This window comes from Catharus ustulatus, chromosome 29, assembly GCF_009819885.2.
Source record: "Catharus ustulatus isolate bCatUst1 chromosome 29, bCatUst1.pri.v2, whole genome shotgun sequence".
Classification (NCBI taxonomy): Eukaryota; Metazoa; Chordata; class Aves; order Passeriformes; family Turdidae; genus Catharus; species Catharus ustulatus.
Genome location: NC_046249.1, coordinates 201,192 through 219,477, shown reverse-complemented (window position 1 = coordinate 219,477; position 18,286 = coordinate 201,192). Strand labels below are relative to the sequence as shown.

Below are 18,286 nucleotides of genomic sequence, written 5' to 3'. Positions count from 1 at the left end.
TTTTCTTAACCCGACTTGAGTTCCGCCGCGGGCGCCGTTAAGCCCTGGGTACTCAGTATGTGCCCGGAGCCCCAGCTCAGCCTCTCGGCCCGCCCGGGGGCTGTACCAGCGCTCCGGGGACGGTCCCGGCGGAAAGCACGCCAGGACTATTTAATGTCTATTCCCTGCTGCTCTCTACTCGCCGTGTCCTTCCGCCGCGCCGCGCATGTCGCTGCCGGAAGCGGCCGCCGGGTCCGGCTCTGACGCCACTTCCCGCGGAAGCGGAAGCGGGCGGGACGCGGCCTGGCCGCGGCGATGTCGGCCAGCGCTGTCTATGTGCTGGACCTGAAGGGAAAGGTGAGGCCCGGCCGCGGGGTTCAGCGGAGCCAGCGTCAGGCTGGGGGTTCCGCCGCCTCTGTGAGGGCTGTGGGGGTCGCGTTCCCCTCCCCGGCACCGCCTCGCGGCCAGCCCCGCATTAGCCGAGCGGGGACAGGGGAGCTGTGGCCTGTAGCCCTTCGCCGGTAGAGATCTGGAGTGAGGTGACATGCCCAGAGTAGTAATCTCTGCCGTTATTGTAGCTGCTTTGCCTCAGAGAAGTTGCATGTTTTCCTATCCTAAAGTCATTGTGAGAGCGTGAGCAGTAATAGGGGAAGGGTAGGTCTGGAAAACACTAATACATGACTTTGCAATTAAATGTTGGTATTTGCGTTCTAATCGTCAGAGTACTTTGGCATTGTGATTTGCACTTAAAAATGCAGAGAGGCTCGAGGGAAGCTGGATGACTTTAAAGGGGCCTTTCAAGCATTTCGTGTCTTGCACGATAACCTCCTTATGAAAGAGGAAAAACAAGTGAAAGCTTTCTTGATAGGTTCTGATCTGTCGGAATTATCGTGGAGATGTGGACATGTCAGAGGTGGAACATTTTATGCCAATCCTCATGGAAAAGGAAGAAGAGGGGACGCTTTCTCCTATCCTAGCACATGGAGGAGTTCGTTTCATGTGGATTAAACATAACAACCTGTATCGTATCCTTTATGCTACAGATGTGTTGACATGCCAACGGTTGCTGGTTTGGTTTTTTTATTATGTCAAAGTGCAAGTCAGAGAATGAGTGAAGTGGCATAAAGAGGCTATATTCAGTAATGTTGGTTATATTAAATAAGGTTTTTGTATGCTTTACATAGTGTAATATACACCAGCAGTATAAAGTCCAGAAAAGTGTTTTTATTAACTTCATGTCTCCATAGGTCATAGGTGCTGTTAAGTAGTTAATGCATCAATCTTCTAGGCAACTCTAATTGTCTAAAGTTAGGCTTTTTAAAATGCTCTTAGTAAACTTTTTTTAAATGCACATTCCTGAACATCCTTTATCAGTTGTTGCAACTTCTAAGAAAAATGCTTGTGTATCACTGGTATTTTCATTTTTATATAAAGTAGTTCAGGTGAGTATATTTCAGAAGTAACCTTTGTGTTCTTTTCTGTCTACATAGAAGTGCATAGAGCTTTCACATTTTTTAAGAACTTTGATAATAGCATTTTTACTCTATATTTGATTATTTTGTAGAACTATCTTCTTAAGCACTAATAAGGGCACTGGTATTTTGTAGCTGTATAGGCAGAGGATGGGGCACAGTGCTGTAAGTAGTCACACAAGACCTGAGCACCTGGAGGAGATTGTGAATTGGTGCATGTGTCGTGGTGTTTTACATATATCTGTGTTTGGTTCATCTGTACCTGGTGTGAAAAATATTTTCTCCAGAATAAATGTTTTTCATAATAGCTTCTTCTGGGGTTCTCTGTATCTGTCTTGATTGTGGTGGGTTTCCTGGTGCTGATCTGAGCAGAATTCTGTTTGGGAAGTATGGGGTTTGGGTTGGAACTTCAGAGATTGTTATTTTAGATGCACGAATACCTTCTGCATGTGCTGTGCTTCCTCAGTTAATGTTCTTCTTCTCCCTTTCCCTCCTGTTGTTGCATTTCAGGTTTTTTCTGAATATTTCAAGGAGTTGGAAGAAGAGAGCATTAGGGATAATTTTGTTATTATTTATGAGTTGTTAGATGAGCTTATGGATTTTGGTTATCCACAAACCACTGATAGTAAAATTTTACAAGAGTAAGTATCACTCTGCATCACTTACAGTGACAAAGCCCTTGAAATGTTTTGAACCTTTTTCCATTGGCAAACAAATGTTTTGGTGTGTTCTAATTATCGAAAACATTAATTTTCTTTTTTTTCAATGCAAATTCTATGGTTGTGAAGGTACATCACTCAGGAAGGCCACAAACTTGAAACTGGAGCCCCACGCCCGCCTGCCACTGTTACAAATGCTGTTTCGTGGAGATCAGAAGGGATAAAGTACAGGAAAAACGAGGTGTTCCTGGATGTCATTGAGTCTGTTAACCTTTTGGTGGGTACCTTGTAGTTTAACTTTTGTGTGAGAATTGTAGTAGGAAGTGTTAAAAAGGGCTTTTTGCATGAAAACCTGCAATAATGACTGTGGAGGGTGTGCTGTGACACTCAAAGCAATGTAATCAATAAGTTCCCCCAAGGTAATCCAGTACAAATAATGCTTTAATTGTGTGTATTGCTGATTTTTGGATGTGTCCTTTCCTCCTCTGTGTGTGCCCCTTCACCTCCCTGATCTAATTCATGCTACTGGATTAATCCCTCATAAGAAACACATCCAAGAAAACCCAAGGCGTGGGGATAGGGTGGGAGTGTTTGTTGATGTCACAGCGTATCACATCGGAGATGTCTTACCTTGCTCTTCATCTCTGTTCAGGTCAGTGCCAATGGAAATGTGCTACGGAGTGAGATAGTTGGATCCATTAAAATGAGAGTCTTCCTGTCAGGAATGCCGGAGCTGCGCCTTGGGTTGAATGACAAAGTTCTCTTTGATAATACAGGCCGTGAGTGTTGCAGTATCATGATAATCATGACAGATGCTATCTGGAGTCATGAGTTTTGGGATGCTTGGGTAGCACTGTAATCATAGAATCACAATGGTTGGAAAAGCCCTGTAAAGTTATGAGGTCCAACTGCTGACCAACACCACCGTGTTGACTACTAACCCATGTCCCTAAGTGTCACATCCACTGGCCTTTTGAACTCTTCCAAGGGTGGTGACCCCACCAGTGCCCTGGACAGCCAGTGCCAATGCATGACCATCCTTTCAGTGAAGAAATTTTCCCACTATATAACCCAAACCTCCACTGGCACAACTTAAGGCCATTTCCTCTTGTCCTATTCTGTGTTCCCTGGGAGCAGAGCCTGACCCTGCCCCCAGCTGCCCCCTCCTGTCAGGGAGTTGTGCAGAGCCAGAAGGTCCCCCTGAGCCTCCTTTTCTCCAGGCTGAGCCCCTTTCCCAGCTCCCTCAGCCGCTCCTGGGGCTCCAGCCCCTTCCCCACCTCAGTTTCCTTTTCTGGACACACTGCAGTCCCTCAATGTTTTCCTTGTTGTGAGGGGCCCACAACTGATCCCTGGATTTGAGGTGCCTCAGCGGTGCCCAGCACAGGGGGACAGTTGCTGCCCCAGTCTTAGAAAATTGGCTGAAAGTGTGGAATGTCAGCAGGCAGCAGCTGTGCTGCAGTGAGTCTTGGGCCATAGTTTGTGTGACCTGTGTTTTCTGTTAGGTGGGAAAAGTAAATCAGTAGAACTGGAAGATGTGAAGTTTCACCAGTGTGTTCGTCTCTCTCGCTTTGAAAACGACAGGACAATCTCTTTCATTCCACCTGATGGAGAGTTTGAGCTCATGTCATATCGTCTCAATACCCATGTGAGTCTGGATGTTTGCCTTTTTAAAATGAGAATGGTTTAGATGGTAGCCACAATGGCTTTCCCTTCATTTTTTTTCTTAGAACGTGGGCAGCACATGGGTTTTCGAGTCAACTATTGATAACAAAACTTAGTGCTCTCACACAAAACTCCTTCTGGAGGAAGAAGGAAGTTAAGTCTAAACTTAGCAATAAGTCTCTGTATTTTCAACTGCTGTTGAAACTGTTTTTGAAATGCCATGGCTATGTTTTTAATCTAACTACATAATGCCAGTGTAGCAATTTGTTGTGCTTGTTAACAGCAGTATTTATGTCGCTTAGTTTTATTGGAGTATGCCAGCCATGGTGATAAAGATGGCCTTCGTTTCAGAAAAGCCAAAAAATTATATCTAGAGAAGGTCTATAGCAAAGAAATAGTTCAGTCCCTGGTATGTTAAACTATTGAATATTTCCTGATGCAAGTGTTTGTCAGTAGGGATTAATCTGAGATATACATTTTTAAACCTGTGGTTCTTGTACATTTGCTCATTGGTATATCAGTGCTTGCTCTTTTGTATAATTATTTCATACAAAACCACAGTTCTGTCATTTTGAACACCCTAGGCTGCATGTTCTGTGTGGTTTACATATTGAGTGTAGTCTTATGGGAAGGCAACATTTTAGTGATCCTGTCTAAAACTCAGAGCTGTGATGTGTTTTTTCCCCACCAGGTAAAACCCCTGATCTGGATTGAGTCTGTGATTGAGAAACATTCCCACAGCCGCATTGAGTATATGATCAAGGTCAGACATCCTTAAATAATTCTGGCAAATTTTAGTCTTTTTTTATTTGTTTTCAAAGCTTGATGAGCAGCATGTGCATTTTTGTACAAGAATTCAGTATTTGTGGGGGACTTTAGATACCTTTGAAGACTTCATTTATAAGTTATGATCTCAGTTTCAGTTCTGGTTCTCAGGATAACAGGTTGGAGTGGAGGGGAGCTTGTGTGTCTCACAGCTTTCTGAGCTCACCAGCATCATGAAAATACTTAGACCCTGCTTTTCTGCTTTATTTTTTTTTTCTTTAGGCAAAGAGTCAATTTAAGCGTAGATCAACTGCCAACAATGTGGAGATTCACATTCCAGTTCCAAATGATGCAGACTCACCAAAGTTTAAAACCACTGTTGGAAGTGTCAAATGGGTTCCAGAGAACAGTGAAATCGTCTGGTCCATTAAATCTTTTCCAGTAAGTGTTATTTTTTTACTCTTAACCACCCAAGAGTGTAATAATTACTTGACACTAATATTTCATTCACATTGTGACTCTGCCTAAAGCAAATTCTGTTGGTATCAGACAAGTAGCAGTGGACTCTTCCTCTTTTTCCATGGTTGAAAGATTGGAACTTGCTAATAGATGTTGCTTATATTTTTTTCACTTGGATATTTTTTCAGAACCCGGGTAGGGAGCAGATTTTTGAGTGATGTCTCTGGGTGGAGTAATCCTTGGCCTGGCTTTAGCAGCAGCTGTTTGAGTTTTGTCAGGCTCCACTTGGGTGGTTCCATGATCATGAGCTCTATCCACTGCTAATGGTATGATAGTACAGCTGTGTGTCACTGTTTAATCTGAATTTTTGAGTATGAGACTGGAAGAAAATGCATTATGCCTCAGGCTGGATCTGCATTGTTTTTTTAAAAAAGGATTTTTAAAATAAAAACACATGTCACTCTGAAACCCTGGAAAAGAGCTGGAATAAATAGTGGACTTCAGCAGTTTGACACTAAGAAAACTACTTGTATCATTGCAAGTTTTTGTGGGTTTTTTTTTTGTTTTTTGGTTTTTTGGTTGGTTTTTTTGGGCTTTTTTTGTTTCAAGACAAAAACCAAAACTGTCTCTTTTGGGTAGGGTGGAAAAGAATACCTGATGAGAGCTCACTTTGGACTCCCAAGTGTTGAAGCTGAAGACAAGGAAGGAAAACCTCCCATTAGTGTAAAGTTTGAGATTCCATATTTCACCACTTCAGGAATCCAGGTTAGTGATTGAAATCCGAAATACTGAAAAATTCTCATGCTGGGCTCTTAACATGTGAGGTGTTTCTCATCTTGATGTTCAGTTTTATCCGTAAGACTGATTTTTACCCATAAAAGGGTCAGGTTTTTTGCTTTTCTTTTTTGCTTGATGCTGCTTGGCCAACAGGGGAAACTTTATCTCTTAAAGATGTTTCTTTTCAGGTTCGTTACTTAAAGATAATTGAGAAGAGTGGTTACCAGGCTTTGCCCTGGGTCCGGTACATCACCCAGAATGGAGGTAAGAGGGCGGAAATATTTTATTTCTCCAGAATACACCAACAAATTGAAACTCATATTTTTGAGTATGGAACTGTCTGGTTTAGATACACGGTAGATTAAGCTACAGCTGTTTGTTTTCTAGTCCCCTTTTTGGTGTCTTAATGAAAGACCCAGTGGAGTGGAGTGGTAATGTTGTTCAAGCATTTTCTAATTGAGCTGGAGTTTGGTAAATTGAAAAACAAACACATCATTAGCAGTATGCTCACACATATCATTCTGCCTGCTTTAAAATGTATAAGACACTGTTTAGTACAAAAATACTAGATTTTTAGCAAGCAAAAATGGGTGGGAAGGGAGCTTATAGCTCATTTCATTCCACCCTCTGCCATGGGCAGGGACACCTTCCATTGTCCCAGGCTGCTCCCAGCCCCACGCAGACTGGCCTTGGACAAGGGGCCCTGGCCCCTTAGAGGGATGGGGCAGGCCTCACCTTCTCCACAGGAAAGAATTTATTCCTAATATCCCATCAACCCTTCCCTCCTTCAGTTGAAGGCTATTCCACCTCTCAGTGTTTATTGATATTTGCATATTCTTGTATTAATATATATTAATATAAGAATGCATTTTATCACTTTATCCCAACTTGCTGCTCTATTTACTTCTTTTAATGAGACAAATTGCTAAAATTGGGTTTTTGTGGGTTTTTTTCCCCTTCACAGACTACCAGCTCCGAACACAGTAAAACACCTCCCAGGCACCACAGACAAGAAGCCTTCAGGCCCAGAATTCGTTTGCAGAAGCTTCCGTGGTCCTGAGAGCTGAGTGTTGTTGCCAAGGGTCTCGTCTCTGCAATCTTGGATTGTCAGAAGAAAGATTGGAAATTTATTGATTTCAATAATGTGTTTGAGCTTTTGAACCATTAGTATTGATTGTGTGAATATTTATTTCATTCTTAGAACATGCTGATCTTGCTGCTAAATGCTAATTACATTAGGAGTAGCAGTTACATTGAGGAGCCAGGAGTCCAGAATGAACCTTGGGAATGTCTTGTCAATGCCTTGTCCGTTACAGTCGCAGAGTTTCTAGTATTTGTATTTTAGGATCCCTAAAGACATGGGCAGCATTGTGCTACAAATTAGGGAGATGATTGTGCAATTAAATGACTGCTGAACACTTTGTTGTATTTAGCCCAAGGTTTTTTTTTTTTTTCCCCTGGGCATTTGGGTGCCTTAATTCATTCATAGCTCTGTTAACTTAAAAAAATTGCAGAATATGTGTTGAAATTACCTGAAGTCAAAAAATACTGTTAGCTTTTTTTTTTTTTTGCATGGTTTCAAAGAATCTGAGAGAACTTCAAGTGAAAGTTTTGGAAACAAAAATAGGGGTTTGTTAAAGACTGAGAACAAGAGATGACAGGAGTAAATGCCTGTGGGAGAGTCTCTGGAAGCAGGAGTGCTGGCTCCAGTCAGTCGAAATGCAGGTGAAAGAGTTCCAACTTTGTGACTCCCCAGGGCCTGGAAACCCTCTGCCAACTGACCAGTATTTGCTTTTTAAAATTTCTGTTCATCAAACAAGTTCCCAATTGTAATATGTAGGCATAAAGCCTTAGATTAGGTACTAAAAGACCAAAACACTTCTAGAGGTGATGTAATTTGGTAGGAAGATTGGGAGTTTATTATTATTTTTCCAGACAATAGTACTATACTCCAAGTCCTTCCTGGAAGTTACTGTATAAGAAGAGGCCGACATAAATACAGTTGCCATCTTTTTTCCAGCTTGCCTTTTGTGTTAATTTAGGGCAAATACTTCTCTTTTTACTATAGTTTGCTAGAGTTGTTTAACTTCATTTGCCCTAAGGAGAGATGTTTTCTTTATCTTTTCTGATTGTAAACAGCTATTACTGTATCTTCCTGGCAGAATGAATAACAGGTCCCAATGTTATTCTTAAAGGTATTATTTTTCTTACATGCCATTTCATTTTTTTTCCAAAAAGCTACAATTGGCATGAGTGTACATAGTTATTTTGGGTTTTGGTGAGGTTTTTTTTCAGGAAAATTGTAACGGTTATCAGTATTTTCTTTAAACAACTTTTAGGATGTTTTGGGTCTGAGAGGTGCTAAACTTAAACCATCAAAGTCTAAATATCTATGTCTGCAGATGTGATGTGATAATACACTGTGTGCAAAATTCTCCACTGGTGGGTGAGTCCAGGAGTGTTAACAAAGAGTGAGAAGATATTTCAGTCACTGTCCTCACTGAATATTTGTAGACTGTATATAGAGACACCTGTGTGTACAATTAGCCAAAAATCAGCTAAACTTCCCCAAGTTGCAGCTGCTGGGACATTGCAGAAGATCTGCCTCAGGAAATCTAATGTCTGGTGGTGTTTGGCAACAATCACACCCCCAGTTTTTGGCAACCACGGGTGTGGACAGGTGTGTTCTGACTCTGTCACCCAACAAGCTTGATGTTGAAACGAAATCACCTTGTTCAAGATTTCAGTTCCACTACTCATTTTCATTTGAGCAATTAAGCTTATGACTGGACTAAAACTTTTTATATTAAAACTGTAACTGGTTGACAAATCGCTTTCTGCTGACTTTATTTTTCCAAGTGTTTGCTCTAATTATGTCTGTAAAATGTGACTCTCCGTATCTTTGTTCTCCTCTTGAAGTTTGGATCTTGCGGACCAGAACCATGTTTTCTCCTATTTTGTTGCAGTTTGGCTGTTTTGATGATGGGGCATCAGCCATGCTTGTTCAGAAGGTAATAAAGGGCAAAAAGTCCTCTTTGAATCAGTTGTACTTTGCCTGATTCTTTTTCAGTTTGATCTACACCAGCTAGTAGCCTCTAATCTCAAGAGTATGTTCAGCTCTTCTAATGTGAGGCCTGAATAAGTGGAACAGAACTTTATAGAAGCAGGAAGTACTGATATTCCTGATTTGTTTACCACATTCAGAAAAAAAAAAATCATTTTTCTGTTCTCTGCAGAATGCCCCCCACTCCCCCTTTTCATCCATTCATTGTTACAATGTGGGTGCCTGTGTAGCTTCACATGCAGAAAGACAGAAACAAGGGATCTTCTTCCAGCACTTGATCTCGTATAAGGAGGGCAGGTTTGGATAGGGCACTGAGAGGAAACTTCCCTGTGGGAGTGGGGAAGCCGTGGCACAGGCTGCCCCTGGATCCCTGGAAGTGTCCAAGGCCAGGTCAGACAGGGCTTGGAGCAACCTGGGATAGTGGAAGGTATCCCATTTAGAATGAGATAGGCTGTAATATGTCTTCCAGCACAAACTAGTCTGTGATCCTATGAGTAATTTTTTCCCCACAAGTTTTGTTCTTAGACCAACTGCTAAATCTTTATCTCACTGAACTTAATTTTCTGCTTAATGTGGTAAAATGTAAATGTCTTGGTTTGCCACCATGTTTATAGGTAAGTGCCTAATACAAAAGACTTTTAAAAGACAATTTGCATGTTTCAAATCACAGTGAAGTGTCTAATCTGTGTTTTGAGCTCACTGTGGTTTCATAGTTGTATTTGGCAGCTGGCTCAAGATCCTCGCAGCAGGAAATGTGCCCTGTCCCTCCCCAGGCACGCAGACCTGTCGCTTCGTTACGCACGATTTAATTGCCCCTTGATTAGATAACTGTCTCTCCAGGTGTGTCAGCGGCACTCCCTGTCCGAGTAGTTTTATTTCCTGTAGTAGTGCATGTGTGTAACTGCTCTCGGCTTTCTTTGAATGAGTGAGAGCTACAAACCACGGCTTTTGTGTGCCCCTGCCCTCCCTGGGCAGCTCTGCCAGCAGATGGCATTCCGAGCTCGCTGCTCCCAGTAGGGACCAGGGAGAGTCGCAATGCTACATACTCCACGTGCCTTGATTTGGAAGGCACAGCTATTCTAGTGGCTGAGTGCATTAAATTATTTTCTTAGCCCTATACAGTGTGATTTTTGGAGTTGAGAAACTTCTCAATTTAGTTGGATAGTTTTAACTTTCTTCTTTCTTTTTCTCTCTCGTGACTGATACTGGTACTGCAAAGTGCAGCAGAGGAATCGGTACCAAGGGAAGGGATGACCCAGTGCAGCACCACAGGAGCACCTACTTGGGGTTGTACATTGGTACTAGACATTGCTGGGTCACAAATTAAACCTCAGCTGGTGGTCTGAAAGCTTCTGTGTGACATAATGTAAAAGAAAGAGGACCTTTTCACCCCCACACACTTGATTAGCTCTAGGGAAAAGGGGGTTTGGCTCAATAAATTAAGCCAGACCCTACTTCCCAATCAAGTAAAATAGGTGCCTTAGAAGAGCTTCGTTCCACCTTGGTCTTCCAGCTGAAGAGAGTCTTTTGTTGTGTGTTTTTTAAGGTTTTCCCGCTCTTCTTTCTTTCTTGGCATCTTTTTCTGCTGGAATAGTGTTTGGACTGCTTATATTTGCTTCCCAATTCTAGTCTGAGCTGGTTTTGTCTATAAAACATCCTTACACATAAAGAGAGATCATGAGACTATCTGGAGTGGATTTGCCTCTGGCTAGGAGATTGCACCTGTTTATTTCTGACTTTATTCTGTGAAAATAAAAAGGCTAAACCTTGGCACCTCCGTCCTTATCTTGTGCCAAATGCAGTGTTGCAATATGTTCAGTGCTTTTTTTTCCCCTTTGTGGTTGACACCCACTGCTGTTTGTAATTTCAGCAGCCCTGGCACAGCGAGGGTTGACGGCCTTGCAGAAAACAGCATGAGAGAGCAAAGTCAAGGGACAATATGAATTATCTTAATTGCCATGGTAATTAACTATGCAACAATATTACTTATGCTGCAGGAGAAGTCAAAATGTAAACAAACAATTGTAAAACTTTTTTCCACAGAATTTTATGCAATTCAGTGTGTTCTCTAAGTCGTGCCCTCCCTACACACAGATAAAAGTTGTTTCTTCTGTAGTTACAGCACGTTGTCCTGACTCAGCGTTTGTGAAAGCAGTTACAGCTCACTGCAGGCAGATGCAGGAGGTTCCCTTTTGTAGCTATTGTACATTAGGAAATTAGTGAAAAACTTTGGGTCTTTGGGGGCTCCAGCACAGGAAGGACACAGACCTGTTGGAACATGCCCAGAGGAGGCCACCAAGATGATCAGAGAGATGGAGCAGCTCTCCTGTGAGGAAAGGCTGAAAGAATTGGGATTGTTCAACCTGGAGAAGAAAATATTTGGGGTGACCTGACTGTGACCTCCCAGTATCTGAAGGGAGCCCACAAGGAAGATGGAAAGAGACTATTTGCAAAAGCCTGGCATGACAGGACCAGGGGGAATGGCTTCACACTGACAGAAAGAAAGTTTAGATTGGATATTAGGAAAAATTTTTGGGTTTGAGGATGGTGAGGCCCTGGAACAGATTGCCTAGGGAATCTGTGACTGCCCTATACTTGGGAATATTCAAGACCAAGTTTAACAGAGCTTGGAGCAGCCACGGTGTCCCTCCTCATGGCAGGGTATGCTAGAACAGGGTGGGGTTTAAGGTCCTTGTACATGTGCTGTGTTGTGACTGACCTCCTGGGCTTTGGCAGTGCAGGGGCTGTGTGGGGATCATGGTGTGGGCTCTTCAGTGTCATCACTGCTCTGGGCAGCACTCTGCTCCTTCACACCAGCTCCTAAAGAGAAAGATGTAGGGATTTTTTTTAGAGATAGGAGTTAGAGCTAAACTGGGATCTGTATTTGTTCTCCTGAGAATGAAGGAGTATTGTCTTACCAGGATGCATCCCAGACTAAGCTCCTAAGAAGTTGGTGCAAACAGCCATCTGAAACTGAGACCTTCCATAGCCCTGGAAAATCCATGGCATTACACTGGAAGATTAAAGACACTTTTCCCACTTCAGCTGTTCTGCTGCTCTGTGATTGTTGACAAACTCATTGAACCATAGGATTTGGATAATTTTGAGTTTAACATCAGAAATTATGCTCATCTTATAACCTCTCTCTTCTCATCTCATTCCTCCTCTACACTGCATCTCTTAGTGTCCATCTGGTCTTATGTCCTCCCCTGACAGTTGAAGCATTGCATCAATGAAACTTCATTTTGCTGTGGGTTGAATTACTCTGAGTTACTCTCTACAAATTATGGACTAGATCATGGAGCCTCTGAGTTTGTTTTCAGGCTGATGGTCAAATAAATAAATAGAAACAGGCCTGAATCAAATGATTAGCAACGTGAAGAGCAAGACACTCCTAGAGGCAGCATGCTGGGCTACAGCCTGTTCTGGAGAAAGTTTTCTCCAGTTCAAATCTTGGCTGTGGATTTGTACCTTGGATCAAAGTTCTGTTGCAGGCCCTTCTCCAATATAAAGCAAAGAAACATAAAACAACAAATATCTCGTGAAATCCAAACACAATCTGCTCTATGTTATGCCACAAAAATGAATGAACTCTGCCTCCCACCCACTCCCACTTGCTGTGAATAAGCACCACTCAAAGGAAATCACTGCAAGAAGTTCTGCTTCTTTCCAGCAGGAATAACAATGGAGCAAGGAAGAACAATGACTAGGTTTACCTCTGCTATTCCAGTTGGGAAGATATAGGTGAAGAGCAGTGGGATATTTAAAAGACCATTGAAAGGACTCACTCTTCACACTGAACTGAAGCCCAAATATTCAATTACAAATCTTTTAAAATGTTTTTTTCTAGTAAGTTAGGAAAAGCGCTTTTGTCAAGGAATTTCCTATATCTCTTCTGAGAATTTCTCCTGAGAATTTCTCATCTGAGAATCTCAGATCATCTGAGGCAGCATGGTGGTTGCACCACAGATTTTGAGGCATAGAAAAATATCTAGGGAAATCAGACACGTAGGGTAAATTCATCCATCTGTTATTTATAGATCTTCAAGCCACTGGGTTACAGGTCACTGATGTACCTGTTGGATTTCAGGGAAAGCTTTGCAGAGCGATTCTTCATAGACAGACTGGATTGAACTGATGAGAATGGGTGTTGCTCCAAATCAGGGCAAATCTTGCTCTGGGCTTTTCCACTTTAAGTAATTAAAGAGGTCATAGAAGCTGCTGACTCCTCCCCAGCAGACAATGAAGGATTCAACTCACAAAGTCTAGGAGAAAGTAGGGGCACTGAGTTTCCTGTAGGATCAAGATTTAGGGGGCTTTTACATAAGGGCTTTGTGGGCTGGCAAATATCTATTGGCTGGTGGGTGTAGGAGATCTCAAAGGAGATCAAAGGTGTGTTAGAAACAGCCAGTTATTGAGAGGTAATATAACACCCAAATTCAGCTGCAGTTTTTTCAGGAAGCTCTTTCTTAAAACTCCTGGAATGCTGCTCCAAGCTGTACCTGTCACTGCTGCTGTCTGGCCAAGGAAATGGGACAAAACTGCACACACAGGAAGGGTTTGAAGGAATTTCAGTATAAAAGTTGAGGGGAAAGCTTGAGGGAAAGGATAAGGAAGGAGGACTGTTCAGAAAGTCTGACATTATTAAAAAATGAAATCTGCTTTTTTACATCTTCAAACACAAAAAGGCAATTTATAAAGTTGAAGATTAGTATGTTTTAAATGGACAAAAAAACATTACAGTGTAGAATTTGCTGAAATGAATTTGCTTAGAAAAGGACTTCTCAGTGGAGCACTGCTCTGCATCAGAGGTAAGAACCTGTTGCTCCTTGAGCTGAGCTCTCTATTTTTCAGCTACCTCTAATTACTCCCTGACCAATAATGAGCACATGGCTGCAGAACAAGTGTTTCTTTCTTGCACAAGAGAGGCTTCTACGTGTGTTGGACTCTACAATTGTTAAAGTTTCCAAGAGGTCACAAGGGTCCCAGATAACATTAGCAGCTAAGTGCTATGTTGTCCTGTTGTGTTATCAACAGGAAACATCTTTACCAGCACAGGAACTACAGCTTTGTAATTGGCCTGGTGCAAGAACATGACAGTATTTTCTCATCCTATCAGCACTCGGATATTTTGGGAACTGGTATATAAAGCTCGCAGCACACAGTGTCTCTTGGACATTAGGAACAGGTTCATGTTAGAAACTAGTGTGCTTTGCTATTTTAGTAGTTGCTATAGTTGCAGCATGAATTTTCTTGTCCTGCATGGTTCAGGATGGTATTTCATTACAGTCCATATGTGTATTTTTATTATTTGAGTGCAGATGGACGTGTTTAAAGGAATTAATACAATGGTATAACCCTTGAAAAGAAACCTTTAGCATATAAACAACAAATCCATAAATCGTATCAATGCAGGCCATGTTTAGCTTTCATTAAATACTCATAGACTTTTATGGTGCAAGACTGAGTTGTATCCAAACAAATTTCAGATTCGCTAGATGATAAAATGTTATATTTGGGCTCTGAAATGAACAGCATTCTGCATGATCCATGTGTTGAACAGAAACAGCCCTTCTGCCTCACACAGTTAATGGCAAAAAAAGTGCAGTAACATCTATAACTAGTGTTAGATCAGAGCAAATAGTATTTCAATGGAGCTGTAAAGAGCTCTGTTGGAAGGGGTCCAATATTGCAATTAATATTCTGCATGGAATTACACCACTCGCTGATTATGGCAAGCCTCACTTGGCCCATTTGATAAACTGGAGTGGGTTTTTCCACAGCTGTCGTCACTGTTTTCATCCAAAGTAATTGTAACTACCAAGAAGGAAAAACTACAAGACCAAACCCACAGCATGAGGATTGCCCAAATTTTTCCTAAAAAGTGCATCATGAGAAATTCTAATAACTTGAGGGTCATTTTGATCCTTCAGAATAATCACTGCTATACAACCCTTAATGCACTATTGTGATGTTGCTCTTAGAGAGCTCACACAGCCATATTTTCTAACTTCCACTCTTATTACAATTTTTCTTAAATATCTTGACATCAGAAATCAAAGATATCTTTTATATAGCAAAATTTTTGGTAAATATGGACAATAGGATCATTTTGTTACCAATAAAACTGGCTTCTACAATGAGAAAAGTAATTATTTTTTTTCCATTTTATTCTAAATAATACACACTAAAAAAATCAACCTGAACTAGAAGTTTGCAGGCCCATTTGAGCACTTAGCTTGTCACAGAAGCTTCATTTGGCCCTCACTGATGCCTGTCTCAAAACATCCTGACATCTCCAAGCAAAGCCAGAGCCACGAGCTGCAGCACTTGAAGGCTCACAATTGCAGTGCAAAATTATGTCCCCAAACTTATCTCCCATGTATTGTGTCAAATACCCAAAATATCGTGGGCTGATGATGACAGGCGTTATTTTGGAGGGATGACACAGTCATAGATGGGGCACTAAGAGTTTTATTTCCTCCCTCTTGCTCACTCTTGAAACATGCTGGGAAGGAGGGAACATTTTGGTTTTCTGACTGAAGTGTTGGAGTGCCCAAACCCTCTGAGGCAGCAGCACTGAAGCAGCTTTCTCTTTTCCAAGCAATATTTTGTGACAGTAGAGCCAGAAGGATTCAGACTAATGATACTAATTTTTTTTGTAGCAAATACAAGATTTTTTTTTTATTGGGGTGAAAACGTGAATTCAGAAGAGAAAAGAAACAGCAGCTGCAATGCCTGGAAGTTAAAGCTAAGTCAAACTAGAAGTGTTTGCTTCCAGGAAAGCATGTGTTTGTGTGCAAGCATTTACCGATAGAATTGATGCAGGGAACAGCTCAGAGTCCTGTGTGAAGATGGGGACAAAACTCCCCCAAAAAACAAACCTCTTCCAAAAATTGCAGCCCCAGAGCTGCTGCCACAGCTCCTGTCCTTAGGCGTGGACTCTGCAGGTGAAGCTCCCGAGAACTGTAGGAGCTCTTCAGCTCCAAAACATCAGTGTAATCCTTCCTAGAGGCTTTTCCCCCTGCTGATCTCATCAAAGCTCTTGCCCTCACAACACCACCACCTCCACACTCAGTTCAAGTTTCCTGCAGGTGCTGCGGGACGTCCCCAGCTGTGACTCCCCACACGCTGAGTCAAGGCACAGCACAGCACAGAGGGAGGCTGGGCTGGGTGCAGGATTATTTCTGCTCTCGGAGAACCTCTCACCCACGTTTCCTGCATGAATCCTGGGTGAGAGTGCTGGTTGTGCGAGGGCACGGGGAAAGCCAGTGGTGTGGGAAAGTACAGTGACACATGGTGTGTCCCATTCTGCCTTGTTGGGCTGCTGGTACCAAACACGTTCTGCTCTCTGCCCTCCATCCATACCCACAGATGTGAGTGCTGCCTCATTTTTTAGACTGAGCACCAGGAATTTTTCCCTTCTCCCTCCAGCCCATTGGTTCCCCTGTCCTTTGCCATATGGGTGAGCAGCTGCTGGCTTGGTGCTTGTGTGGAGGATGTTGGCCTCATCTCCTGGCTTCTGACCATCTCCTCTCCCCATAGCCACAGAGTGAGAGAGAAAATAAATGTTACAGCTGCTTTTCCCTGCATCCACAGAGCAGTTCTGAAGGGGGGCTGTCAGCCTGCTGTTTTGGGGCCCAACATTCAATGGTGCCCCATGTCAGATCCCATCTTCAACAGCCTTTAGTTCAGAGCCATTGGACAGCTCCATCAGCAGAGGAAAGGTTTAAATACCACATTGTGGGTTCCAGGACCATCTCCAGGCACAGGGGGAATTAGCAGGTCAGTCACGATCAATGACAATTGTCAGTCACAATGAATCTCCTCCAAGATCCTGTTCCTGGCATTGTCAAGGCATTCCAGAAGGTTATTTGGACAGCAGACCACTGTCCCAAGCCCATGTCCTATAAAACCCATTCCCTATAAAGCAGAGCTTGAAGGACTTGGGATACACCTGTTGGAGCTTGGGGAATGGGCCACGACTGAGCCGTGCCAAGCAAAGATTCATGCCTTGGTGGCAAAAGGGGCTGCTTGTCACCAGAGGTACCAGTGAGGTATCAGAGCTGGTGCTGAAGGAAGTGCAAGTTCAGGTGCACTTGGCTCGAGAGGAGGGCGAGGCATCCTCCCCAGAGTGAGCAAACCAAGCCTTGGGCAGGGCTCCGAGAGGCTGCAGAGCACAGTGCATGCAGCACCCTCAGGGTGCTGAGGCCTCTGGGGCTGTGACTCTTTGTTTCTCTGGGGTTTTTGGGTGGGTCCACCACGGCTTTTATCTTGGTCTGTAACAGGGGAAGGACAGTTGTAGCTAATTCCCACGGGCCAGAAAGAGCAGCAGTGAAATAAATTGGAAAACGTCCTCAGAGAAAGGCAGAGAACTAGAGCTACCAGAGTGGCTGAAAGTGAAAGGACTGAAGGAGCCTTTGGCCCACATAGGGAGGGAACCATCTTCTTGTTTTTCTGATACTCTTGAAAAGAAAGAAACAGCTGCTTTTCATTTTCTGTGTAAAGCAGCACCCATCAGTGCCACAGTGCTGCATGAAGCTGGGCTGAGCCCTTGTCTCAGGGGTATTGGGGGCTCCACTCTGCAAGAGCAGGCATATGGGCTAGTGCTGGGAAAATGGCCTGAATTTTAGAATTTAGATTTTATTAAAAATACCCCCACCATATATTCAGCTTGTTTTGAGGCTATTGCCTTTTAAGCCATTGTTGTGGGAAAATGGCTTGAATTTTAGATTTTTTTTTAAAAATCCCACCATATATTCAGCTTGTTTTGAGACCATTGCCTTTTTACCCATTGTTAGAATGAAAGCAATTGGGCACATAATAATTCCCATCCCACACTGTAGCATTGAACCTCTGCACTAACAAAGAGCAATCACTGAGCATGGTGCAAAGGATAAATTAACTTTTTCTATTATTCCGTTGAAAAATAAACTCTTGCAGTCTTCTGTAAAAATATCTTTGGGCAAAACAGATTATTTTGACTTTGGACAACATCATTCACGAAACGCTACACCACAAGTATGGTCTGAAGGAAACCACACATGATTTGACTCTTTTTATCTCAAATCGGTGGCGGGGAGCTCAGTGCGGTTACAGTTCTCATTTCTCAGAAGAGACGATCATATTTAATCATTGTGTCAGTTGGCACAAACACCATGTTTGTAGTGAAATGCTAAAAAACAGCACATTTATCTTTCCCTTGATCAAGATTTGTACGATAGAAGCTCTTAACTTTAAAACTCATCAGTAATGAAACATTCGAAGGGCTCAACTACCCAACTTGTTTACTGTAGCTTATTTTAAAGAATGGTCTGATCTCTCCTGCCTACTATAACAAATACAGCATCAGTAATCTCCACCCAAGGGCATTCATTCCTTGGCAGGCTTCACTTTGGCTCTGAGATATTATTTCTGGACTTTTTTGAGAGAATGACAACTACTAACTT

At 42.5% G+C, this 18,286-nt stretch overlaps 1 protein-coding gene across 1 annotated transcript; it reads left to right on the top strand.

Annotated features, from left to right (window-relative positions):
- The first annotated feature begins 260 nt into the window (after positions 1-260).
- On the top strand, positions 261-8,813 carry AP1M1 (adaptor related protein complex 1 subunit mu 1). Its single transcript, XM_033082336.1, has 12 exons — positions 261-336; positions 848-1,004; positions 1,354-1,421; positions 1,962-2,092; positions 2,240-2,387; positions 2,763-2,889; positions 3,613-3,755; positions 4,464-4,535; positions 4,820-4,978; positions 5,636-5,761; positions 5,962-6,037; positions 6,738-8,813. The coding sequence occupies exons 1-12, from the start codon at positions 295-297 to the stop codon at positions 6,758-6,760; spliced, it is 1,272 nt and encodes a 423-aa protein (XP_032938227.1). The 5' UTR covers positions 261-294; the 3' UTR covers positions 6,761-8,813.
- Positions 8,814-18,286: the final 9,473 nt, after the last annotated feature.

What these genes read in the sequence shown, in the direction of transcription:
- AP1M1 (XM_033082336.1), top strand. Translation starts at nt 295, where the DNA reads ATGTCGGCCAGCGCTGTCTATGTGCTGGACCTGAAGGGAAAG. An exon ending in TAAACATAACAACCTGTATC is followed by an intron (nt 1,005 to 1,353) that starts GTATCCTTTATG and finishes ATCCTTTATCAG; the next exon opens with TTGTTGCAACTTCTAAGAAA. An exon ending in GCATTGAGTATATGATCAAG is followed by an intron (nt 4,536 to 4,819) that starts GTCAGACATCCT and finishes TTTTTTCTTTAG; the next exon opens with GCAAAGAGTCAATTTAAGCG.